At 44.4% G+C, this 27,539-nt stretch overlaps 1 protein-coding gene across 5 annotated transcripts in view; it reads left to right on the top strand.

Annotated features, from left to right (window-relative positions):
• The window catches only part of NEURL1 (neuralized E3 ubiquitin protein ligase 1), a 151,917-nt gene extending 128,362 nt beyond the window's left edge, over nt 1-23,555 (top strand). For 4 of the 5 annotated variants that reach the window (XM_017804214.1, XM_017804215.1, XM_017804216.1 and 1 more), the window contains 3 exons: nt 4,913-5,593; nt 19,721-19,867; nt 20,673-21,173. In XM_017804214.1, the coding sequence (XP_017659703.1) occupies nt 4,913-5,593; nt 19,721-19,867; nt 20,673-20,914 (1,070 nt within the window). In that variant the 3' untranslated portion in view covers nt 20,915-21,173. Of the gene's footprint in view, nt 1-4,912; nt 5,594-19,720; nt 19,868-20,672 lie in introns of all 5 variants that reach the window. The other variant, XM_017804212.1, reaches the window with a different exon arrangement.
• The last annotated feature ends 3,984 nt before the right edge of the window (nt 23,556-27,539 follow it).

Raw genomic sequence — 27,539 nt, 5'->3', positions numbered from 1 at the left:
CTGCCTCATATTTCAAACACCTCCCCCTGCAACATCAAAGTCTTGCCAGATAGACTGTTTGGTACATAATTCTGCTGTAGACCATGGAGGAGCTAGTGCAGGATTACAGGTGTTGGAAGGCCAGCTGTCCTCCCTGTGTAGCCCCTTGTGACAGGTAGTGCTGACAGTGGGAAAAGCAGCCTTCATCTGCATTTCTGAGTGGGAATGGAGCCCCTCCAGTGTGGTGGGAATAATGCAGTATACATCTTTTTGCAGTTGCACGTTTACATAGAATATTCTTGTAGAGGCCACTGACTTCAATGTGGCTGTTGGTAGCTTAGCACCTCTGAGGTCACAGAAATTGTACTGTGAGCACACCAGTACTCACTGGAAATACCATTACCCAGTGAAGTAAGGGATTAAGAAAAGAAAATTGCCCTTGTAAAGAAGTAAAGCAAAGACCAGAAAGAAGGAAAAACATGAGTCTTTGCAAGGGAAGGGAGGCAGCATACTAGCAAAGTTCTGGTCTTAACAGTTTTTTAGTCTTTGCTTAGTAGATGAGAACAGAAATGTTCTCCAGATTGTTCCTTGACTTCTCAGCATTTCTCTCTTCTCAGAGGGAGGATCATTAGAAATGAGATATGTTCTTAGGTTCTCATTCTGATTCCCCAAATTTTAAGTTATTTTTTGTAGTAGTAACTCTCAAGATTGGTTTATTTATACTAGGTGTTCCATAGCTCCTTCTGGAGACTGGTTGCAGACCTCAAACTCCGAAGAATTACAATTCATATGAGGCTGTAGGATTGCACCACACTCAGAAAACTGATCAAGAGGAGATCTGTGTCCCTAGAGCTTGCAGTTAAACACTGGACTGCCTGAGTTTCCAGCATGTGCAGCCATGCTGAGTTTGCTCTGCTTTCTCGGATCCTTTACAGGTTTATGAATACTGGCTGCTCGTGACCTTGGAAAATCAGGCCTTTAGGCAGTGACAGACAGTACTGAAAAAGAAAAAGGGGAAGGAAATGATGATTTGACAGTCTGACAGCAACACACCCCCTTCAGGCTGGTGTGGGGCTGAGATGATCTGTGCCTGCTGGTGGTTAGAAATGCTTTTGTGTTTGGATGTGCATGTAGCTGTATTCAGTGTGCATGTATTTGATCTCTGCAATAAATATGTCTACATATAAACATGCTTAAGGAAATAGATTATTTTAAGAAGACAACATTTGGCAGTAGTTCAGAAGAAAGGTGGTAGTGAAATACTTCTGATCTGAGTGCAGTGATTACGACTGCATCTGTCTGCTCACCAGCTCCTTGTAAATGCTTTTTTTGAAGTGTTACTGCAGTCTCATTGAGCCTGCACAAAGTGGGAAGCTCTTCCGTGCCCTCTGAGCAGAAAAATTGAAAGCTTTGAAGCTTCTGGTCTGTGAAAGATACTTCAAGTTAATTGTCTGTGTAAGGAATCACCTGCTGAGGATCTAAATTTTGCAGATAAACCTCACTAAAGAGAAAAAAAGAGAAGATGGCTGAACTGCTCAGGTGCCCTTTATTTCTACTTAAATAAATGAATTACTCCTCCTTTTCTTTCTTAAACAAAGCTAGAAAAAGATACAAAGGTATTTGTGGAGACAGGCATCCTTTAATTTCAGTGTCTCAGATTCTCCAGCTGAGGAGCAGAAAATCTATATTTAGTAGAAATCTTTTCCACTTTGGCTCTGTCTGTACTGCTACCGGAAACTTGAAGTCTCTAAATCCAGAAATAACATCATAACTGCACTGATGCAGAGCTCAGCAAAGCCTTTCTGGAAAGCTACCTGGGCAGCCAGCCTGTATTGAGCTGCCATGGTCATGGCCAGCTTGCTGGTGGTATCCCAGCCACTTGCTTAAATGCTTACTCTGGTGGCTTGGTGACAGCTGTGGTCTTCACTCAAAAGTCCATCTATTCTCACCTAAAGAGGTCTCTTATCAGTTGACTTTTCCTGAAGAAACACTGCCAATGGCCTCATATAGGAAATTTTATAACCTTGAACATTTAATAAGAAGGAATGGATGGTTTCTAAATTCTTTTGGCTGAAGCCGGGTGATCCTCCGTAGTGGGCTGTTGGACCCATTTTGTGTCTTACAGTCTCGTCACATAAAGTCATTCCATCTTTTTCATCTGTGCTCCAGATTTGTCTCTGCAAATATAAATGTTCTGAGCAAAGGAGTCTCTCCTTAAAGATCACTTGTAAATGTTCTGCAGTAGTAAGGCTGTGTTATGGGCCGCTCCAGCGTGAACAGCTTCATCTGTATTCAGCCTGAACAGCTTGGTTTAAAAAGTGACAACTGAAGCTTTAGAGAAAGAAAACAACTCATTCCTGGGCATCTTCTGCTGAAAGAAAGTGGTCAAAGTCACCTAATTTGTTCCACATTTCACCAGAATTGTTGTTTCATAGCCCTTGGCTGTTATCAGTTATTCTGGGTAAATGGCATTCCACTTCTCTTCCAACCTACCTACCACCCCAAAAAATGAATCCCACTTTTGTTGTGATTTATAGTCAATGGGACTTTTTTTTTCCTTTGGCTGGATATTTTGTGATACAGGCCAGCATCTCTTAGAGACTCATCTCTCTAAATTTTCACAAACACACTTCAGAAGCCAGTAAACTGCAGTCCTTTCTTCCATGGGTATTTGCAAACATTAATGAACTAAGAATTCTCACAATCAATCCTATATGCTTGAGACGTCTTATTCCTTAGGTGGCCATGCATCTGAGCTACTGAGGGATTTAAGTAATACAATTTGATATGTAACTCTGGTTTGCTGTCACTGCCATGTGTCGTCTGCAGAACTCCATCTCTCTTAACCTCTTTTCAGATGGAAAAAGATATTCTGTCCAGCAGCCAAAGGGAAATGCAAGCATCCTGGTGGAAAACAAGCTGTTTCAAAACCCTGGCTGCAAGCTACCCACACATCACAGTTGTCAGGCAGGCTGCACATGCATAGTTACAGGGAATAAAATAGAGAGGACCTTCTGTTCCTATTCAGAAAGGTCTCTACCCATTCACCTTCACAAAAGGATCGTCGTCAGCTGCCAGTATTAATTTGTTCTCCTATGTAGGTTTCCAGCCAAAGGAGGGTAAAATAAGTCTAATGCTATCCAGCAGGAGCACTTGCAATGCAAATGCTAGCCCATACATTACGAAGCATTAATGCAACCCACTTCTAGATGACTTGGGGTAATTTCTGATTTTATTTATTCCTCCTTTAATTAACCTCTGGGAAGAGAAACTGAAATATCGGTATGCAGAAAATCAAATATGAGAAACAAAGCCCATTTTTATTTTGAGACTGTGCTTCCCTTGTAATAGCATCTTATTTAAAGAGGAGCCTGGAATAATCCAGTTTAAGCAAAGCAAAGAGCTCTACTGAAGCCAAACTGTGTGTGGGTGTGCTCTTGTCAGGGCTCCCAGAAGAGGAGGACAGGAAAGGCTGTTAGTCAGACCTCAGATATTGCAGGAGTTGTTGGTTACTTAGGAGCTGGCATTATTTGTTGGCATAGCAGTACAGAGCTACTACTCTGGTGTACTGGGAGAGAGTGCATCCCACTGGGAAAATTCTCAGATAACCTGAGGTCCTGCTCTTTTGTTGTTTTGAAAGAAAATCCCAAGGATATGTGGCTGGAAGAGATGTCCACTGTGAGGGCCTAGCACGTGGGTTAGGAGTGACTCTGTCTCCTCTTGTTGTTCCGCTGTTTGTGTTTGTGGCACTTGGGCCTGGTGTGTTGTTTTGTGCCACCTTGGGGGGGCTTGTGTTGTATGTGGTGGTCCCACCTGATACTGTTGGGACCCGGGCTCAGAGTCATGGCAGCCTTCAGGCATGGCTCCCACAGAGGCACAGTCTGTGTTGGTCACAACTTCTTACAACATTTGCAGAGAGTTACCCACATGCTCAATTTTTGCACGATGAATAGTCTTCTCATGCTACAGCGTTCTTAGAGTTCAGAAAGTTGGACATAAGAATAAATGTTTGCATTATCTCAGCTTACTTTATAATTTTTTTAACAATTTTTTTTCTTAGTATATTGTTCTTTAAAATTTCTATGGTAACAGTATAGCTAAGGATGTATTAAATATAAATAATTTCAGCATTAAAGATAGGTGATTATGTTCGTCTTGGAAAAAGTATCAAATTGGTTAGTTCTTGAAGCAGCAGGTGAGAGTGACAGATGATAAGGTACAATTTTATTTCTACTGGTGAATTGTCTGAGCATCATCTTTTCATCTTTCTTTGTAATATATACATGGATTTGATTTTTAATTATTTGGCTTGGAGATAATAAATGATTGTATTTTATTTATAGAAAACTGCATATTCCCAAAATCTGCATGTAAAGTTAATATCTGTACTGCTTTGCAGTGAGCACCAGAACACTAATGATTAGTTATATTTAGAAAAAAATAATTAAATTTCATATGGAGATAAATAATTTAGAACTGAACATAGCAATTTCTTTTAAATAAAACAGTGTGTAGTTAGATATTTATTTCAAAGGGCTGTGAGAATTACTGTAGACAGTAAAGTGGGCATGAAAACTTGGAGCCTGTATATATATTGATTGGTATGTTCAGGGTGTATTTTGGATATTTATCCTCTGCTTCCCCTCTCCAAGGAAGCTTCCCCTGGGCAGTTCTTGTCATCGATTTTGAGTCTGCCTGCTCAGAAGCTGAAACCGTTGATGCTGGTAGGGAAAGTACAAGAACAGCAATTGATTGCAAATACATTTTATGATACTCTGCTTCTATATTTCAAAGGGGAAAACTTATTAATGGCAGCAGGTCTCTGATTTTCCCTTTTAAACATATCTATCAAACCCATAGTGATTAGCAAAACTCCTGAACATTTTCATTTTCTCAGAAAGTGACCCCTTTCTTGTCTTCTTTCTCCCCACAGACAGTGAAATCATCCCTCCTGACTGCCTGCGGCCCCGCTCCTTCACTGCCATCCGCCGGCCCTCGCTGCGGCGGGAGACGGAGGACACGCGTCTCTCGGTCAGCCTGTGTGACCTCAACCTGCAGGAGGAGACCTTCCATGTGACGGCCACCACGTGTCCTATCCCACAGAACTCACTCAACTCCCAGCACTCCCACCTCCTCCCCTCCCAGCTAGAAAGCGACCTCCGCTTCCACCACCTCCGGGGACCCCATGTCAAAATCCTCGATGACCAAACTGTGGCCCGTCTGGAGCACGCCCGGGAGGAGAGGACTTTGGTTTTCACCAGCAGGCCCCTTCGGATCAACGAAACCATTTTCGTCAAAATCAACAAGTCCAACGCTGTGCGCACAGGGACGCTCTCCTACGGGGTGACGTCCTGTGACCCCAGCACCTTGCGCCCCAGTGACCTCCCCTATAACCCCGAGTCTCTGGTTGACCGAAAGGAGTTCTGGGCCATCTGCCGAGTGGTGGTGCCTCTCCAGAGCGGAGACATCCTGGGATTTACGGTGAATTCAGATGGTGAGCTGCACTTGAGTCACAACGGTGCTGGCATTGGCATGCAGGTCTGCGCAGACTGTTCCCAGCCCCTCTGGATGTTCTTCGTTTTACATGGCGCAATCATGCAAATTCGATTGCTGGGTATGTTGGACCCCCTTTTTCCAAACCTCATGCACAAGGAAGCAAGGGGGGGATACATCATGGATGAGGAGGAGATGGAATAAATGACTCCCTCCCTGCTCTAGGATCAGGTGGAAATTTTGGTTTTATAAAAATACACAAAGGCACATACATAGCATATGGGTAAGAGTTACAAGACTTAACCCCTTTGCACTTTTGTAGCATCCTTCACGTGATGGTCTCAAAGCTCTTTTCAGATAATGATTTAAGTCTCAGAGACCTTGATTAAAGTATAGATGAGTCACCACTGACCTAGGAGAAGCCAGGAAGGTGAAGGTGCTTTGAGCTGAGCTAATACAGGGCATAGCCAGCAGGAAAAATGAGATCTGATGCCCTTTTCTGTGTGTTAGCTATCTGGCCTGACCAGTTCCCAAAAGACTCCTTTCTACAGGTTTGCATGCAAGAGACAGACTAGCAAGCAGAGAGGAAACCTTGTGCCTCGTGATCCCAGCTGTGCACAAGCTTGGCACTGACTATCTCAACAGGAGAAGAGTTTCCTCTAGCCCAGTTTAAGGCAATTAATTGATCTATGAAGAACTGGCCTCTTCCTCTTGGTATTTTTGCTCTGTTTTTAAGCTCTGTTAGCTGAAGTACTTCATTTAAATGCTGCAAGCCATATTTCAAAGGTATCGAGGGAAAAGCTTTGCATTAGCTCAGGATCAGATTTACTTTTGTATGTGTGTGTGTATATGTGTATTAGACTAAATGTAGGATGTGTTTGGCCATAAATTTGTACCACGTCATGGTTCTGCTGGTGTCAGTGTCAGAGAGCGAATGATGGGTTCTGAGAACATTATGTAATTCCTGGAACCCCTCTAACCGGAGATGATTTTAAAATACTCCTTTCTGTTTATACTGTTGTATTCATATGTCTTTAAGTATACTTATATTCCATTTTGCTTCAAATCCTTTCTTCAAATCTCCCTCTTACCTAACAGGTGAAAAAAAATTACAACAAACCCAAAAGCCAACCAACACCTCCTTTTATAGGATTTATAGACAGTCTTTGAAGGTAAATTGTGGTGAACACACACACATCTGTCTGCAGGGTCCAGTTCACCTTAATCACAGTATGAAATGCCTTGTATAATTTGCTTGAAGTTGACCATAGGCCTGTGCTGTGAGGGTTTTGTGGCTGTTAAAGGCTCACAGGTGACAAATGTAATACCACAATTTATTTCCAGGAGCTCGAGACTCAATCCCTGCTAATTCAGCCTGATTACATTTGTTGTGGGTACTGAACATGATCCATGGCTAGCTCTGCTCTCCACCAGCATGTCACTGTGATACTGGTAGGTGAAATCAAACAGATCCCAATAAAGTCAGAGATTAAGTGCTCCTATGTATGTTAGAAGGAAAACATCCTCAGGCTATTGAGCTGCTGGTAAAACTACATTATTGACCAGTGCTTTCTTTCATATGAGATCACTAATTCTGGCAGTTTGGCACAGACCAAACAGCTTGCTTGCAGTGGGTTCTGAAACAGGGCAGTAGGGATGTGTCTCGCCAGAGGGACAGAATCATGTCCTCACACTGAATTCAGCAGAGCGGGGACTTTAACACAGGCCTCCTGCTGCGCATACCCTGTGTGTGTCCTCCCTGCCTGATCACAAGTTCAGCCCAAAACAGTACATTCCCAGTGCATGTTTTAGATAAATGTACATTTGGATGCATGAAATGAAATCTGTAGAGCTTGAAAACTCCTCACTTTTTGTATTTGCGACCACATGACAGACTTTTCTGGCCTAAGTCACTGGAAGAGAGCCTGAAAATGGGCTGTTGTTCTTAAATGAGGTGTAAGTGAAAAGAACTGGACTTTCTGACCTTGCATCTCTTAAGGAAAGGGTAGAACCCTGCTGAGTGTACAGCTTTATCCATGTTAGCTTGGGCAGCAAGATGCTATCTCCAAGTTACAAGATGCAAAATTGGAGGCTACCTGCAATTTTTAACAGGTATTAAAATATATGTTAGAGCTTTTCATACCTATATTTCCAGTATAACAATGCTGGGAGCAGTACAGTCCCAGTATCAGTACAATATCAGTACAGTGCAACTGCCCAGAGAAAAGATGCTGTCCCAACACTGCATACATCTGCAACTGCAGTAATTATATGGATCAGCAATATCCCGGCAGAAGGCAAAGAAAATAATGAACTCCCATCTCTAGCTTTTGCAATGTTATTAGGGAGGTGATGTGAACTGTTTGCACTGCAGTGGAACAGATTATGGTACTTGCCATAATATCTGTCATTATAATACTAGAAAATGAAAGAAGAATGTAAAGTGTTCATCTTTCTAATGACAAGCTCCATCTTCAGAATGCAAACAAAAGTAATTTTGTGAGATGTCTTTTGTAGTTTGAGCTTTATATCACAGCAGAAGAATTTATAGTCATCTTTTTCTAGATGTAATAAAAAAAGTGATGTTCCGTATCCTTGAAAGAAATGAGACACAAATACTGCAAAAGGCACAGTTGTACAAAACCTATCCTAAATAGCAGAAGTCATTGTATTTCTGGGGGACACCTTTATGAGATTAACCAAAGCAACATTATATAGTGTTAAGTGGACTTCAGCTCTACAGCTGACTATAAAATGAAATTAAAGTTGATGGATTTGCTTCTTCTCCAACTTTTCAGTTTCATTTGGAGGATGGAGAGCTACTCTTGGACCTAGAGAAGGTTTATTTTTGACTGGAGAACAAGATGACTCAGGATATTGATCACTGGATACTGTATTTCATGCCTGGAGATAAGTTATTTGGTCCTGGTGCAGAGCAAGAGCAAGCTCAGGTCTCTGCTGGCTTGTGGCTTTGCCATAGAAGCTGGCATTTGCTGACTGCACTTATTCCACGATGCTGGGGATACAACAATTATTTCCTAATCAGGGGAGACCATCTCTGCTCAGGCTGGTGATCTTACAGGACTCTGTAGGAGAGAAAGGCAGTATGGGGTTAGTTCAATAGTAAAGAATTCTGACTTCTGTTTTCATCTTATCAATTTGGCATATACTGGCAATATATTTGCTGTAGGAGAAATTAAAGAGCAGAAAATAAAGATGAGGTTGGAAACACTATTTTTCTTCATGCTATCCCAGAAAATGCAAATTAATTAAACCCAAGCCCCACTATAGCACAGTGAGAGGTCACAGTCATCCGTAGTGGAAGTGGGGTGGTGGAAGAATGTCAATTTGTTGCAAAGAAAAGTTTAAAAGGCAACTTGACTGCCTGGATGAAAGATAAATGAAAGAGGAGTGCACTTTAATGTAGCAGATAATAGCATAAAAAATATCAAGCTTCTGGAAAATGAAGGGACACAAATTTAAATTAAACATAAATGAGAGTAATTAACTATAGGAACCAGCTATTGAGGGAGGCAATAGATCTTTTTTGTCAGGGAAGCCCTTCTAAATATTTTATATGTTAAGTGGTGGTCTTAATTTAGAAATTCTGTGGATTATGCACATAAAAACAACCAAAGAGAAACCCAGATCATTAGGTATGTTGAAATGAAACAATCTTTGTGTATCCTTTAGGAATTTCATTAGTTCAGGCTTGGGTTGTTTTTTTTCAGGCATCATTCCTGTACAGTCAACAAAACCAGACAATTAAATTTGATTTACTGCTCTCAGCTTTTGCTGGTAAGCATTTCAGCTCACACACAGTTTTATCGACATCTCTGAAAAGCTGAAATGAGCCAGTTTGGATGCAGTGGTCTGGTTTTGGTCAGGTTTTGGTGGTGTAATTCATTTATTAAGTTAAATTGATTGACCCCATAAGGTTTTAAAATGTATGACTCATGTCTGGAGGAGCTATCGCAGCAATAAGTTTATATGTTTAGTGTTTGGGGATCCAAATGGTTGGGAATATTCTTTCATTTTCTTTTGTCTCAGAGTGAATCACCAGCATGTAAACCATCTTCCTTCAGCTCTTTTTTTTTTTTTTTTTGTGTGTGTGGTTTCCCTTGTGAATTTCATTCTTTCCAGTAATATTAAAGTGTTCTTTTGAGCAATGAAATAACATGTTCCATCAACAGTCACACTAATGAAGCTGAGTTGCCAGCTTCTCTGTGTCCTTTCTTTCCATGCACATCAATAGCTCCAGCCCCACCAGAACAGCTGCACAATATAGTAGCTCTCTGGATGTCTCCTAATGCTGGCCAGGAGCCAGCACTGGGCCTGAAAAAAACAACCCCAGAGCCAGCATTTGGTGTGGGTAAGTCTGTATTCACATCCATGCTGGATAAATACAAAGTGTGTGGGCTACCCTCTCCTGCGTCCTTTACCATGGACAGATGAGTTGGGGCTCCTACTTAGCTGCCCATCGCAAAATATTTAGAAACCAATTGTTGCTGAGGTTTGCATCCTTCTTCCCACTTTCTTGAAATTGGTCAATGTGCTCAAAACAGGTGGTGAGGAAGAAAGATCTGATGTGAGACTTGCAGACAGAAAAAATATGAATCCTTGGTTACTCGGGATTTCTGACAACAGCAGTTGGCAAAGGACCAAATTGGGAATTAGTTCAGCAGAGTACTGTGGGACACAAGTTGCCGGCAAAGGGCTCTTTAAGTCAACAGTGAAATTTAATCTGAAGTGGCCTCAGTGCCAGTCTGCAAGAATACCAACTGCAGTCAGTCCCATTACAGGCAGGTACAGGCAGGCTTATGCAAAGCTGTGTCCAGGAAAGCTGTGCCCATTATGACTCTTCCCTGTGGTCAAGCTTAGCAGCCCTGGTATTGCTGTCCATGTGCAGCCCGTATCCTGAGAAAACAGCTGGAAAGACTTGAAGTTTCATGAGTGAACAGAGTAGTGTTTTGCTTAGGTGTCACAGAGCAATGATTTACCAGGGGGAATTACTTCTGAGAAGTTCATCATGCTGCCCCGTTTGGTCTTCCTTGACTTGAGCTCCATCCTAGGTGAGTGACTGGCTCACCAAAGAGCACTAGTGATTTACAGGCCATATCTGAACCTTGGAGACTGCCCTCTCTTTTCTAGCCAGAACTTTTCCTCTGTGTCCCAAAATTCCTCATTTACCTTGCTGATACAGTTCCCGCAATTACTGTCTCCAGTTTATCTCCAAGGGAGACCTTCTCCTCTTTTCTCTTGTCTCTGCTGTGGCACTTGTCTGGCCTGATCCTTCTAAGAATCTGTAGGACTTCTTGGGAGATGTTCTCATCTTACCCCCTCTGTTCCCAGCCTTTTGTCTATTCCTGTGTAAACAGGTTTCTTAGCCTGTGGTAGCTCCCTGGCTGTCCCAGGACTTCAGCATCTCATGTCAGAGTGTCTGTCCCTTCCAAAAAACTTCTCTCTGGGTGCAGTTCTGTACTTACTTTGCACATAAAATTACCACAGTGAGCATGCAAAATATATAAATGGTAATTGGTCTGTACTGTTGTTATACACACTGCCCATAGCACAGACAGTAGGTAAGTTTGTAGAAAAGTATCTCACACAGGCAAGGGGCATCTAGGATCTTGGTTCTCCAGCTCTGAATTCATAAGCTTCTCCTGCTTGAGAGAAGATAATTCATTGCAGTAGCAAGTCACACACCCTAATCTCTGATCTCAGAGGTGTCCAGTACATTACCCATTTGGAAGCTTGATCCTTCTCCACCTTGCTTCATTCCAGTGATGTGGAAATTGTTGAATTAAACACAGCACAAGGGAAGCTTGATAAGTGCCCAGTGTTGCACAGAAATGCACGTAATGAATGTCTTCCTTTAACAGACTTTCAATTAGATGTGCCCCAGAGTTCTATCTTTCATGTTTGAGTTTTGATTTGTATGGAAAATGGCCTATTTTAAGCTGATTGGGATCAAACAGGCCTGTGTTCTATGGCACTTAATGGCCTGGAGTTCCTATGCACTGCAGGGTAGAGGTTATTTTATGATGTTAGAGACCAGGGAGAAGAAAGAGAGTTGATATTCAGTGCCTCTTGGAAGGCAATCCACTTGTGTTAATTGATACCTCATCATAAACACTCCTAGGGGCCTCTGGTGGTCTAGTGGTTAGGGTGCAGGACTCTCACTGCTGCGACCCGGGTTCGATTCCTGGCCCCCCCGGGCAGATGGAGCTCGTCAGCCCTGTAAGGCAATCCATCTAAGAGAAGGTCACTCTAAACAAACCTACGTCCTGGGGACCTCACTGCCACTGTCCAAGCTTGCTTGGCCCCGGCAGATGAACCTCAGGATTAAAGGGTGGGCTCAGTTCAGCGCACGCTGTGTCTCACCTAAAAAATCCACTGCGCAGGCTCGAAGGGTTAATGACCTTTCTCAAATCTTCGCTCGCGAAGACTGGCCATTATTATTATTATAAACACTCCTATCATGCATGGGTTTAGCTTTCATTCCAAATGAAGTAACACATTACTGGTGTTAAGTTGTAATAGCTGCACAAGAGCTATTGTGTCCATAACTGCTGGGCTTAACTCTAGCACTGCACAGGGCTCTCCAGAAACTCTCTGCAGAAACTGTTATCATCACTAGTATAATCAACTATCCCTGGCTGTAGTGAGATTGTCATAGTAAGTAATGTATAGATCTCCTTTATAACACCTTTGCCCGCCTACAGTAAATATACAGGATAAGGGATCATATACCAGCCTCTTTGCATTGCAGCTTGTCTCAGGAGAGATAAAATCTGGCTATTCTGTGAAATAACACTGGTATGAGTTAGTTATTCTGATACTGTGAGATTCACATAGCAGACTGAACTCTTTCTTTGCTTCTTTGTCAGATCCTTTTTCATCCAGCAGTGTCCATAGAAATCCAGAGTAGTGCTGGCCAAGAAAAAGTATTTGTTTTCTGTATGCATCTACCACCGTATTTATACATGCCCCTCCTGGAGAAGCACGGAGCTTGGAGGTGCTGGGTTAGTCAGCAATTTTCCTTTTGCTCATAGAACTATCCTTGCTGTGGCCTCCCAAATACTCTCAGCCAAATGGCCTTTTTTGAGATGGATCTGTAAAAGGTGCTATTTATGAACAGAAATTATTGGTAATTAACATCTGTGATCTTTTAGAGGGCTTTTTGATTTATTTTTCTTCAACAAGATGAAAGCTCGTATTCTCATTTTTCATGGTTCAGCTACTTAATCCAGGCTTCTTTTTTCATCTCTTCTTGAACTAAGCACCTGCCTGGGTGTGTTGTTGGTCTAATATTTCTCAAGTTGCGAGATAGAGCTCCAACTCTATAACTCTTTTACTTCAGTTCAGCTGGATGTTCATTGCATGGTGACCATGCCCTCAGGATTTTGCAGGATCTAAGTGCTGACTAACCACTCAACTTCACCTGTCAGGTCAAGAAAGTAAATTTTCTGTGTGCTCTTTGCTTTCAGGCAGCACATTGGGTTTGGGCTGTGAGAACTGCTGAATCAAAAACGTCTGTGGTGTCTGGAGCTTTCATGTTTCCCCTGCTTAGCTGGAGTGTGCCTGTGACTGCAGGAGGGTAATAGATGTGCTGGTGCCCTGCTGCCCTTCTGGACTCAGCAGACAGCAAGGCTCCAGTAAAGCCATAAAGTACACTCCTTTTCTGATCCTCAGGGAAGTCTGAGCTGTTGTTTTCCATGTGGTTTGGATCTAACTTTTACTTCCTCAAACAGTGGTGGTCTGATCCCCGTCTGCAAACACAGACCTTACGGTTTTGCATGCAAAATCTGCCAGGCTGCTTTTTGACCTATTTCTGGACATTTCTGTAGCATAATGCAAAATCCCTTATGTTTTCATGGGCTTGTAAAGGACAAGATATATTATTTTTCTATAGGAACAGTTTTTAAATCCTTTGGGAAATACTTGAATGCAAAAAAAAAGCCCACGGATCATCAACTGATGTCAGTCACCTGAGAGGCAGAGATGAGCTGCAGCACAGAGGCTGGGCTCTGAGAGCATGGTTGGCCAAAAAAACATTGAGCCGAAGGGAAAGCAAGCTCTGGTTTCTGGTCAATGCAGTATTGTTCCCATTGCCGTGGGAACATAACAAATGGATGTGTAAATACATGTATTTTATGGCATTCAGTAGTGATGGATATGCTTATATGCCTCCCTAACATTATAGTTGATCTTTAACTACCATGTATCCAGGCAGCAACAGGTGCTTTGTTCTTTTGTTTTAGCATGATGGATTCAAAAGCCGCTGTTGGGCAAGACCTGGGTGGCCCTGGGGGACAGAACAGCTCTCCTGCAACCTCAGCCAGAAGCAAGAAAATCCAATAATGTGCAGAAATGAATGTGGATGCAGTATTCACTCTCAGTAATGTCACAGCCCACTCACACTGCAGGAGCTCACGTGTTATGGGACAGACCTAAGGCAGATGTTCCCATGAGCTCAGTACCCACAATTGTATCAGATTTTTGAAAGAACCTTGATCTGTTTAGATAACAAAATCAATGGCCCAGATACATTGAGAGTGTTAAATATGAGAATGAATATTGAGCCGTTTTTGACATAGGGTAATTATTTTAGCTGGCATGCTGAAAAAATCTGGCTCCTAACAAAAGGAAATCAAGTTAAGAGTTTTAAAAGGCGTCTAAATGTAGGTGCCCAGTGCCCGCTAGACCGAAACTTATGAGAAGTGCACAGATCTCTTGAACCCCCTTAAATGTGCCAGTTAATGGCTGCAGCCAGACTTCAGCAGCTGTACTAATCTTTTCCACCATGTGCTGGAAGCCTTGGGACCTACAGATAGATGAAACAACACAGAAATTTGTGATTACTCTTGGTAATTACATGATCTTTATTAGCTGTCCTATTTATGGAGCAAATGTGTTACAAAAGCGAAGGGGCTGAAAATGTGCTTCACATGATACCATATTGGGCAAGTTACTATGTTGCATAAGACTTTGTCTTCCTTAGAAACTATGGCAGGAGGCTCCCATATTTTTTGTTTTAGGTACAAAGTTTAGGTAAGCTCCTGACATAGTTGTTATGATGGTTATGGGTAAAGAAAGCCCATAAAGAAAGTGAAGATGGTCAAACTATGTGAATTGTGAGTTGTACAGTAGTGGACATTTACTGATCACATCCTATAAGCCAGGACAAACAAAGTTTAAGTGGGATGGGTTCAAAGGGCAGAAAAAGGATAAACTCTGGAGTGCAGATCAATGGGTTATGCATTATTTTTATAGTGCCTGTGAAATAGTCATTAAGAGCCTAGGACAAGTAATGCAAATAGAAGGTGAATGAAACAGCTGAGTTAGTGGCATTGCCAGAAAACATTGGGGGGGGGGCAGAAATCATTATATGCTTTCCTGTTTGCAGCCAGCAAACACTGAGTATTGCTCATTTGTTTCTTCTCTACTTTGAAAGTGGTCTTCAGACTATGCGATACTACATTTCCACTTCAAAGCAGCAGACATTTTCAGCCTGTGGAGCCTGGTTTCTGCAAGACTTCCACAAGCACAGTCCCAGTGCTCTGACACTGCGCTTGCAGGCCTTTTAGGTTAGGATCTGAAAAAGTGCAATGGGGCTGTATAATGTTGAATTTAATTATGAGGGGGAAAGGTATAAGAGAGGGAGACAGAGATTTGGTAAAAGGGTTTGCGTCTTGCTTTTGTGTCCTTGGGACCACGAACACTCCTCCCCACACTGGGACAGTATGAGGAATTCCTGGGTCAAATCCTAAGAAGTTACTGTGTACCTTTCACTGGTTCATGGATGGTTTTCATAATCTGATGAAGTTCTTGTTGTTCTGTTGTTATTATCTGACTCCCAGGAATGGCCCTGCCCTTCTATCACCCCTCTCAGGAATAGACACCAGATTAAGAAATGTGTTATGAACGCCTTAAACTAGCAGTTTTCCAACCTTCAGTGATCCAAAGTCAATAGTAATAAGAAAGCAACATACTCTTTGGCATTACTTTTCTTTCCACCTCAGCTGTAGTTTGTGTAGTTTGAATCTGGGAGCATTAATATACTTCTTGCTAGCAATGGGTTGGGAATAGCTGCAGAACAGATTTGTGGCAGCTACTCCCTGCTCTAGGCCACAGAGATGCCTTGGGTATTTATTTGCATAATAGCAAATGCCCCTAAGCATATTCAAAAGGAGAATGCAGGCAGCACATTGTTCTTCCCACCTGGTTCTGTTGTTGGAGTTGTTTTCCAGTTCTGTCTTGGGCCTACGCAGGAACAAGCAGGTCAACATAATCACTTTGTTTTGAGAAAGAAATGTAGAAATAATACTTCTATGAATTAATTAAGGGGGACAGTTAATTGAAAATTCTCTGTATTTTTGGGAGCATTGACTGTAACTGGTCTTCTTACCATTGTAAAGCCTTGGGCAGCACAGCTCTCCCCACACAGCTGCCATTAAGAGAGATGCTTAAATGTTGGGACGGCTTCATAGATACTGTGGAGAGTGGATTGCAGTGTTCTGGAAAACCACCCTGTTCACCACAATAGACACAGAGAATCAAAAGCATCTCCAGCAGCCACAGCTGCTGTATTTTGGTCACGGTTACTACATTTTATAAAAAGGCAATTATGGATACAGGTAGCTACTCTCATAAAAATTGTAAATGCTGGATGGGATCCCAAGAGACTGCCTACTTCACCTTCCTGTCCTGAAAAAGCTCTAATGATGGACATGCCATAATCTCTCTGGGAAATCTGATTGCTTTACAGTGCTTCACTATCTACATAATGTATAGCCTGAATACCTTAGGAGTGCAAATCCATGATTTCTCATCTTATATAGAACATTCATGAAGAACAGATTATTTCTTTACTCCTTTTAGCAGCAGAAAAATGTTGCCATATAAAAATCATAGAATCTTACAACATTTTAGGTCAGAAGGGACCCCAGGGAATTACCTAATCCAACCTCCTGCTCAAAGCAGGGCTAACTTCCAAGGTAGCACAAGACTATGTCCCATCAAGTTTTGAGTGTTTCCAGGGACAGAGATACCACAGTGGCTCCAGGCTCCTGTTCCAGTCCTTAACCAGCCTCATATAACCCTGGATTGGCCCAGTCTTGTCATAACAGGATGGTATTGTTGATTTATGATCATCTGGTGACTTCCAGCAATTCCCAGGCCTTTTTCTGTAGGACAGCTGTATTTCTAATTGAACGGACTAATTCCCTGTCCTGTATTTGGGTAGCTGATTATCTCTGCTTAAGTGCTGCGTTTTGCATTTGATCACATTGAATACCCTCCCATTTACTTCTGATCCTATTTCCAGTTTGGCAAGACCATTTTGAATTACAAACCTTTAGCATACTAGCAGCCTTTCCTGGCATGATGTTGCCTGTACATTCCATGGTAAAACTCTCTTCTGAAAATAAAATATTCTCTTTCCTTTTGTGGGTGGACCTATAGGTTCATTTATTTGCACCTCTGTCAGAGCGATGACAGAAGTGCAGAGAAAGCTTCAGTCTGCCTTGGACTTTGCTAATAATGGACTCTGTAAAGATAAAAAAGCAAATGGAATTGATTCAAGATCTATTTAAAGGTGATTCCAGTGTGTTCAGCATGTTTGAGATCAAGCATGAGACAAGTTAGCAGCAGAGACAATTGATCTGGAGGATTTAGAGAGAGAAAGAATGTTAAAACTGATTTATTTAGAATTATTTAGTTTTTCAAAATTATGATTTGAAAGCTGGCTCTTGGTGGGAACTCTTTGCACACAATGAGCATGTTTGGCCTTGAGCACATGTATCTGGTTTTAGTTAAGCCAGGCTGGCCACACTCATTCCACTCTGCACATGATCTCATTCCATGCTCCTTGTCATGGTATCTGCACACCATCCAGCAATATATTAACAGCGTGAGTAACGTGTCTTATGTTGATTATTCTGTCACCAAGGGAGAAATGTGTCTTGTCTGGTAGGGAATCCAGATTGTTTTAAACAAAGCTCTATACTTATGCTGGAGAAAAGTCAAGAGCTGCGCCTTGTATTAGGAGAAAGAATTGGCAAGGTATCTGCTGGCCCTTGGGTCTTGGGTAAGGCCATTTTGGGACTCAGACCAGCTCCAACCAGAGAAAACTGTGGTTGCTACACTGATGAGCTCTCCTTGCACTGTGGAAAGGCCATTTGCCCTGCTGCCAGCATGCTTCATCAGCTCATACCCTGTGATACTTGGGGCACCTCCAAATTCTCCTATTAGTACAGGAAGAGAAATGCTCCTAACAGTCTTTATTTTGCCTTTAGTGAAATGACCAGGTTGGTGCTAGAAATGCAATGTGCTGTGTGTCAGCCGAGTGGAAGAAATGTCTCCAGGCTGCAAGGAGGAGAGGGAAGGCTTGAAAAACTTGTTCAGCTGCTCAGTGTTCATATTTGTTGTGTGTGCAGTGAACTAGCTGAACCTTGTGCCCCTGCTGGGCCTGTTTTCAGTGTGTGTTACCACAGGGCAAGTTTTCTGCTAAGGTCATCTGTCAGACTGGAAGGGAAGGGCTATTGCTAGTGGTTGTCATTAGAGGCTGCATCATTCTCTTTGCATATTTACTGAGCTAAACTCCAGCCTCAGCTCCCATCTGTGTGGTAAATGAGGTACCTCTCTACAGTATCTCAAGTGTGAGAGCTCCAAAGCCCTTTAGGAGCCTAATTTAATTTCAGCTTCTGCCTGGAAGTAGAGCACTCCTTTTTTGGAAAGGGGTAAAACTGAGGAACTGAAGGCTAAGTCTAATTGCTTCCTCTCTAATACGTAGTCCTCAGAACAGATTTTGAGTCAAATATCACCCCTCCTCAGTCCCCGTGCTCCACTTTACTGCTCAGTCTTGTTCTGCTGAAAAGGGCAGGAGAACTCTGCTTTTGCTGTTTTGCACAATCCACAGCTGCCACTTGTAGTCCCTGCTTCTCAGATTTGGTCTTTCTTGGCTCAGTAGTCTCCCTGCAAATAAGAACTGAAGGACCTTTCTGGTGCATGGGGTTTTCCTGACCTCCCACTGCTGCTTTTTCCCTGGAGAGTAGCCTCCAACTCATTGAGGACACTGTGGATCCCAAACCTCTGTGTCTCTGGCTCCTTATATGGTAACATGAAGAAGTCTCAGCATTCTAGTTCTGATTTGGAGTTACCCTGGTTGTCTTCTCGGCTGGGGAACTAGAAACTTTAAAACCATAGGCAAGCTAGTTCTTACCATCAGGAAACCATCCTTTGGTTCATGCACATTTGCTGCTGTCTCACCACTTGCTTAGTGAAGACCAGGCTGCGTCAATAACAATGAAAATTCCCTACAAATTCTTTGCAGCAGGTAGAGTGTTAAGCATTCCCAATATTTTTCCCTTCTGGAAGGGGCTTTAAGATATTTGTTGTTAAAACAGCGGAATAAAGAGCCTGAGACTGAGGGAGGGTGGCAGACAGGCTGTGGAACAGAGCTGGCTTTTCTGGCAGACAGCACATTACCATGGAGGTGATGGTGGGCAGTGAGAGCAGAAGATAATGGAGCTGGGTACACCTAGGAGAGGCTTGAAGAGGCTCTGCACTCTTGAGCCATCACATCCAGACCTGCAGGGAGTGGTGAAAACATTCCTGAATAGGGGGAAGAGGTCTCCTTCATCCCAGAGCCAAATGCACTTTGGTGACTTATCCCTGCCTCTGACAGAAGCCACCCTACCAAAGAAGCAGAACAATGAGCATAGCTAAGGTTTCCTGATTGCCAAACCCTCATGTTTGTCTCTGGAAAGTCCTTGAGTGACTGTATGTATTTATCAGAGCCTGGAATGATGCAGTTTTGCACTAGGTTAGCAAAGAATGCTTTGACAAAGGTGATGCTTTGACACTTCTTGTGCCAGAATCCTGCCCACCCTTCTGCAGGCTATGTCCTCTACTGCTACAAACCCATGGCTGGCTATAGTGCTAAGGGCACGTATGAGCAGGAAACCACATGGGAAATAACTGCACTAAATGACTTGGGACACATTTAAGGGCAGAAACAAAGGGTTATGATGGCAAAGAGAGCTCCAGTAAATTTCAGCAGTTGTGGGAGTTTGATGTCTGTTCAGGACCAGCCGCTAGCATTAAAAAAGGCATGTGAGGATTCTCGTGCTGATGAGACTAATCCTGACAAGCACTGAGAGCTGCATCCCCTGCCACGTATCCCCAGTGCCCTGTCAGCCTCAATTTTTAAAAATAACTCTAGGTTTCTTTTCTCACGATGCAGGTTCCACCATATTAGCAGAGCGCCTGGGATTGTCCACACCAAGCTCACCCACATCAACACCGAGTTCCCCCACCGTCCTCTGCAGTGGTGTCTCTGGTCCCTTATTGTCTACATGTGGCTCTGGCCCCCTCTGCAGCTCTATCAGTGGTAAGTGTGGTGGGATCCCCTGCTTGCCTGTTCTTTGCCTCCCCACTGCCTCCTTTCACAGTCTCACACTTGTCTCCCAGAAGGATTCTAAAACCACAATAATCAACAGACTATTATTATTATCCTGTCAGCTCCCCTGGGGAGGAAGGGAGAGCCTCTGCAAAGGCTATTTTCAGTCTGTTTTACGTGGAAGCTGCTTAGATGCCTAGACAGCAGTATTTCTCCAACCCTTTTCATCATGAAAGATCCCAAGGGAAGCAGTGGATTTTCTGCTACGTGTATGGCCCTGTGACACAGAACTTCTTCTGGAGAGCTGTATGGCAGTGACATGTTGCTAGCTTAGACTGGAGCTAAGGGTCTGTCTACAGCTCTGCCTTCTCTCTCCACATACCTTCAGTACCCTCTTATAAGCAAGATGCAGTGTTGCTATTTCTAACATGCCAATGAAGTACAGTGATATTTAGATAAATGTACATGCAGTAGAAAAGGATAGGCTGTTCTGCAGCACTTTTAAAACTCCCAGGCACCTACATGATCCCAAGGCATTGATGGTGGGATATATAACAGCTGTCTCTTGGTTTGCTCTGCGTGGGCAGCAGACCCCAGTAGATGTTGCCTTTCTGCTGCCTCGAGCATTGGCATGTAAACCAGGACTCAGTGAGTGGGACAGTAGGTCACAGGAAGGAACCATGATTCTGGAGCATCCATTTCTGCTAGGACATGGTTCTCTGCAGCTGGCTTCAGGGCAGAAATTACCTTGGGATGTCAGGAAGCAACGTGAGTGACCCTGTTTTTTGTGTTACAGGCACAGCTCCCAACTCTCCAAGCAGCTTGCCTGAATCACCCATTTCCCCATCCGTCTCAGGGCCCTGGGGAGATGAATGCACCATCTGCTATGAGAACATGGTAGACACAGTCATTTACTCCTGTGGACACATGTGTCTCTGCTATTCATGTGGGCTGAAGCTCAAGAAGATGGCCAATGCTTGCTGCCCCATTTGCAGACGGGCCATCAAAGATATCATCAAAACGTACCGCAGCACTTAGAGCAACAGCAGATGCCGTGGTGGGGACTGGGCAGGGTAGGGAGGAGGCCGTGAAACAACACAGGTCTTGGTCTCTATTTGTCATCCAGGAGATTCAAAAACTGTCACTCATCATCACCGTGATCCCCTCTTCCATGGACAACAGATGAGACAAGCTTAGATGCTGCTCTTATACCCTCCAAGCAAACCCTGGGGCTGAACTCCAGTGTGTCAGGGAAGTTGTGATGAACTACTCTCCCTTGTGGATTTTCAACTTTATCTCAAAAAAAGCCAGCTGGTGCAATCGTCCCTTTTCTACACCATGCACAGCACAGGGGAGTCTCCACTGTATAGCAGCATGTGGTAAAAGGTTCAGTGCTACACATCTCCTTCTAGAGGCACCCCCACGTGCAGAGACAGCAGAAGAGAAGAAACAAGCAACATGTTTCTGTGTACAGCCAGCCTGACCATAGGAGGCTCCTTAGGAAGGACGGAGCAAGGCAAGCTTTGAAACAGTGAGGGAGGTGCAGTGAGCACACTCACAGAAGAAAGGCTGTGCAGAAAAGAACCCAAGATTTGTGAAGCGAAACCCACCTCACGCCCACAGAAGAGCAGCCCCACGACAGCCCCTTGAGGGCTGTCCCCACCTCCTCCCTGACAGAGGCATTCGTGGTAGGTTTGGCAACCCAATAATGGCAACAGCCTTGCTCCCTCCCAGCAGCATCCAGCCACCTTCTATCACCATCCCCTTGCATGATGAGTGGCTCTCAAGCCCCACCACTACCAAGTTGGGTGTGGTCTCCACACAGCACAAGGGATTCAGCAGCATCTCTGTTCCCACGGGCCTGTGGGAGAGGGAGACATATCTCCCTCACCTTTTCTCCCACTACCATCCAGACAGCACTTGTGAGGAAAACCTCCAACCTCACCCCAGAAGAATGTATAAACCCACGTCTGTGGGTTTCCTTTACTGGTAACTTTATCACTGTGCTTTAAGACAAAACCAGCCAGGTGGTACTCAGCCCTTCACAGCCACACCGGCAGGACATGGCTGTCCTTATGTAAAACAACTTGAGGGGTTTGGTTTGCTTTGGTTTATTAAAACAAATCCCCTTCCCTCCTCCATTTGGGAACACCCTGTCCCCAGTAGGGAGAACAGCAGCCCCCACAGTTTCTGTGTAAACAGCTGCTGCTCTGCCATGGCTGTGGGCCTGACCCACCTGAGCTGTGTGGCTTGGCAGCATTAGGAGCTGCCTGTGTCCCCTCCTGACCATCCTGCTGCCTTCCAGGGCTGCAGAGGAGGGAGAGACTGTGTCTGGGTCCTGAGGGGAGATCAGGGCTGGAGCACCACAGCAGTGGAGTTTGTCCCACCATGTTGCCCATCTGGCCAGACCAGGGAAGGCCATGGAGTTGCACCCCTCCTTCTGAGCTTTTCTTGCACACCAGCATATGGCCATTAATGGGAGAGAGGGGAAAAGGATGGTGAAGGGGTAACAGCATCTAACGTACACAGCTGCTTGCTGCAGGGGACATCATGTCCCACATGGCAGGAGGTGGGTGAAAGAACACTGGCAGAGGCTGCTCCTAAAACTGCCTGGAAAACATATCCTTGCTCTGTCTTCTTGAGGAGATGAAAAAAGAGACTACTCACTGAGGAGCACATTGTAGAGCCTTTCTCTGAAGGTGCCACCATCACTGCAGCCTACCAGGGGGTCTGCAGCTGCCCCCAGCCCGCCCAGCGGGCAGCACTAACTTGAACGCTGATACTCTGGGTTACAGGGATTTGTGTTATTTCTTTGCATACCTCTGATGTACAACCCCAACCCAGCCCTGTCCCCCGGACCAGCTGTCGAAAGCTCCAGAGCATCATGGCTCTTGTGCAGGAGAGCCAGTTGGCACAAGAGTGGGGGAAGTCAGAGCAGCCATGCCAGGAGCAGGGCTGGTCCGCAGGCAGGCAGCCAGCCTCCAGCTTGCCTGGGGACAGAGCTGTGACCGGTGCACACAGGAAGCCTGTTTCAGTAGTTACACAAACTCCAGTGCAAGGATTTCAGAAAGGAAGAACCCAAGGGGCAGGAAGGTGTTAATTAAATAGTGGATGTGGGGAAACGTGCAATAAGCAGCCTCCTGAGCCTTCACCGCACCAGTGGGACCAGTTTCCCTCCGTGTAGGGCAAGCCAAGGGGTAAACTTTATTTTTGAAGAAAGTCCATCCATGAGTACCAGTGCAGTGGTGTGAATTCCCTTTTCACCTTTTGAATTGAGAGTGTTTTAATATATTAACTGTGTTTGTTTTACTGTGGACCAAACTCTAGGAGTTAGTAGAAGCTGAAAGCTCCCCCAGCATCTGAGCTCAAAAATTGGGGTTAAGTCCTGCTCCCACATCAGCTGGCCTCCAGCTGTTAAGTAGGAAGGAGAACAAGGCTCTCTCCAGGGAGAAAAAAAACAACACCAAAACAACCAGCAAAACCAGTAAAAGTAACAACAATCCTAATCTTTTGTTTTGTTTGACTGGTGTAGGTTCCCATGTACCTCTGTGTTCTTGTGTCATTTGCATTTCATTGCTTTACTTTAAGATGTTTTGTGTTCTGTTTAAAGAGAAGAATAACTCATTGTGAAAAATTGGATAACTGTGATCGTGAATAAAGTTGATTTAGATATCCTGCAGCAGCATGGGTGACTGAGTACTTACCACTTCCATCAGCACAGCAAAACATGATGAGTAGCACAGTGAGAGGCTGAGGGAAGAGCAAAGGTGGCATGAGAAGCTCTTCCTTAGAGGGAGCTGGGTAGAGAGATCTCAGGCTTTCCCTTAGTGCATGAGGATGAGAGGGCACTGGAAAATGGATAATGAATATCCCCTCAATGGACACCATACAAATGTAAGGAATAAAGGAAGCCACAGAAGTCGAAGTGGGGGCTAACAGCATTCCTGAAAGCTTAAGCCCCATGCTCCTGAGCCTCTTCATAGCCTCCCCAGAGAGAAGCCAAAGCTTTGTTTAAAGTCTCTCCTGAGTGCCTGTAACAAAAAATACCACCCTCCACCAACACAAGAAAAACCATGTTGTGAGGAAACCCAGAACATGCTCAGCCTTATAGGAGCCAGGTAAGATGGCTGAAGACGAGGCAGAGCAGTAGCATCCCTGCCCTGAACATGTTGAGAAGGCCCACTGACAATCTGTGGTCTGGCCAAGGGAGATGCTGAGGTAAGATGCAGATGTTTCCTGAGCATGTAAGCAAGGGACACAAGGACCCAAAGGGAGCTTGAGTTCTCCAAAGGTGATGCCAGTTCCCTCAAAACCCAGTAGCTCCTCTGCTGCAGGTATTTGCTCAGGAGCACACCTACAACACAGCCATGTGAGATTTTCCTCTCATCCTTTTGTTTCACTATTCAACAGATGAGAGACTAGCTGGATCACTCTCTTGTCACAGGACATATTTGAGTTCGCATCTTCTCCCTCAGAGTGGGCGCTCCATCTGCCAAGGGATAGAGACATCCCAGGAGAGGTGTCCTCAGCCTCTCCAGCGGAAACCATTCCCATCTAATACTTCACCAGTGGCCTAAAACATTCCAGGCTGGGTAAAGCAAAACCACTTCTACAACCCAGCTTTCTCCAACACCAGCCTGAGGAGATCCTAGCTGCAAGACTGCATACACATGTGCTGCCCTCCAAGAGCTGTTCCCAGCTGTTGCTTTCCCGCGGACAGGAGGACCTCTAGTGGGTCTAGAAAGGCTTGTCATCCCCTCAGGAGCAAGGGACAGACTTGCACAACATAGATTGCCCCTAGAAAAGAGGGACACTGACCTGCAAGACATCCTGTGCCCAAGCACTGCCAGAGATTAAGACAAGCGAAGAGCTAACACTGAGTCAAACTCAAATCTTGCCCTCCCCTGGCATCAGCAAGAACCACGGCAGGTCCCCCAAGTTTCTCCTCTGACAGCCTCAGTCTCTGCATTCCCTCCTGCAGCTGCTAGATGCAACAGCCCCAGTGAGCTCTGCATCCTCATCTGCTGAGCCTCACTGGAGTCACCCTGCCCTGACCTCCCTCCCCAGGTCATCACCTTCACCTTACCAAATCCAAACCAGAGCTGCAATTTCACCATTGCTCCCAAACTATTCTCCACCAAGACCAACTATGCTGCAGCACTGACCTTCCCCAGCGACAGGGTATCCTCAGCACCGCAGCCCGACCGCTGCTTCAGGCAGGGCCATCCCCGGGGTGTCCCGGCCGCGGGCTCTGAGTCCATGGAGGGGCGAGGAGGAGGTGGAGGAACATGAGGGAAGAGGCTCCGAAAGTGGTCCAGGAGCTGCAGCGCTGGTCCAGCATCGCCACCTGGTGCTCAGTGCCCGGCCCGGCACAGAGCTCCTTCTGAGATCGATTTACTCCTTTTCATAAACATTACAAATATATGTAAGTAGGACCAGAAAAATTTAGTCTTGAGCGCAGCACAACTCTGGTAGGAGCTCTCAGAAAAAAATGGGCAAGAGGGGAGCAAGTAACAGTGAGTTACAGAGCACAAGGGGATACATTAGTAGATGGTGATTGCACCAGCCCAGAAAAACCCTTTCAAACCCAAGCTGGCTGGCTCACTCAGCACAACGGGAAGAGAGGGCACGGTTCTCAGGCACATTTGCCACTAAGTTTGTACCTTAAAATGCCCAGGACTGTGTGCCGTGTCAAATCTAATTTCTGGCATCCTTCAGAGAGCTGGGGTGCTTGAACAAGACTCCTTGTGCAGCATCCACTTACTTGCCAGCATGGAGAAACATCTCCTATAATCAAGTTGGGAACTGAAGTGCTAAAAAATAACCCCGCTTCTTCTCTACTATTACATACCTTGTTATAACCATCTCCCTTCATTATATCCCCTAATCCACTGCCTTCAGCATCCCCAAGAGACATCCTACATAAGGAGAGGGGATCCATTAACAGAAACCTCAGTTTTACCTGTCTGCGGCTTCACGCAGGAAAGAACTTCTACTTATTGAGCTATTTGGGCCTCTGACCTTCAAAGCCGGGTAAGAGGAGTCAGCAGTGCCCAGCAACCTCACAGGATCACACCTTAATATCCCATGTTCAAGCATCGTTTGCTCTGCAGCCTGCACACAGGGGTAAGGGCTCATCCCACTTTGCAGAGCAACCCGTTCATCACAGAACCAAAGGACCACTTTTGTAAAAGTACACTTCTCTTCTTATTTTGGATCTGATGCCATATCCTTCTCCAAAAAAACATCCTGACCGAATACCTTACAAACTTGCTCAACACAGACAAAAAGTTCTTCGTGTTTGAGGGCTGAGGTGACCAGTCCATAAACTTTGTAGAATAGAAAAGAGACAAAAATACAGCATACAGTAACAACTCAGGGCCTGGGAACAAGACAAGCTCCATTATCCATTTAGCCTAAGCTGAAATTTGCAATTGCACAAACACATAAGTTGTAAGGTATTCTGGGAAAGATAAATTCAGTGGTTTGACAAACACAGGTGGAATCAAAACAGTGCTGAAAAAATTAGAAAAACAAACCCCAAAACAACAAAACAAACCAACTGGATCACAATTAAAAAGGTCAAAAATTTATTTTTCCTTAGGGTGTAAGAGGCGATGTAAACAAAATAACAACAAACAAACAAATCACAAGTCAATTCTTACAGTCTGCAAGCATTTGAAGATAGAGTACCCTTTTCCCACCTCCCCCTGAACACTGCAAGCCTGCTCAAATGTTAACAGGCAACAATCCTGGACCCTGAAGGTCCAGTGAGTTTTGCCATGTCCCAAGCTGGGACTAAATTTCTCATGTAAGAAGGACACTGCATGTGTTTTATCAAACACTTAAAAAAAAAAATCCAACAAAATATAAATATTACAGACAAAGATTAGATTTAGCACCACCTTTGGTCCAAGCAATCAATGAACTGGGAGATGACAGGTACAGTTTGTTTAGTAAGTCCTTTCTCTGCCTGAGTCTTTGAAAATATTAAAGGTTCACATTGCAAGAACTTGTAATAACTCTGAGAAAACAGCCCTCAAACTCTGGCAGTCCCTCACAATCCTCCAGGGTCCTGCACACATGGAGAGGGGAGTGCTCTGGCTGGGCAGGAGCACACGGCATCAGCAAACATCTCAGAACGCTTGGCAGAGCCCTGTGGGACATGGCAAACATTGTGCCAAGGGTCTGATCCTGCTTTGGCCCAGCAAAGCTCTGACTTGAGGCATGGATGACAAACAGGAAGGGCAGTGACAGTGTGCATCCTGAATTTCCCTTTCCACTAACATTTGCCACCATCCACCACCTAGCAGACTGCAGCACCTGTGTGCTGCCAGGGTGTATGATGGCAGATGCCTGGAAGTAGCTGAAATTGCTTCAGTGTGAGTTATTTCAGCATACCTGGGACAGGCAAATCAGGAGTTCTTTTATCAAGTGTCATTTACTCCAAGGCCTTTTTAGGCTCATCTTTTCCAAGATGCACATGCCTATCACAGATGCATGGTTATGAGGAGTTTTTGCAGAGAGGTGTCACTGATCAATTGCTGTGCCACAGCACTAGTGGAGGTCCAGATACAGTCACAAGGACCTGTGACAATCCTAGGAGAGAAATTAAGTTCATAAAGCACCTGGTAGTATTTTATTTTTATTGCAACTCCCTCTT

Source organism: Lepidothrix coronata, unplaced genomic scaffold (assembly GCF_001604755.1).
Source record: "Lepidothrix coronata isolate B3197 unplaced genomic scaffold, Lepidothrix_coronata-1.0 Scaffold8, whole genome shotgun sequence".
In the NCBI taxonomy this organism is placed as follows: Eukaryota; Metazoa; Chordata; class Aves; order Passeriformes; family Pipridae; genus Lepidothrix; species Lepidothrix coronata.
Note: the sequence above shows the minus strand (reverse complement) of the source record. Positions and strands in the feature narration are given on the sequence as shown.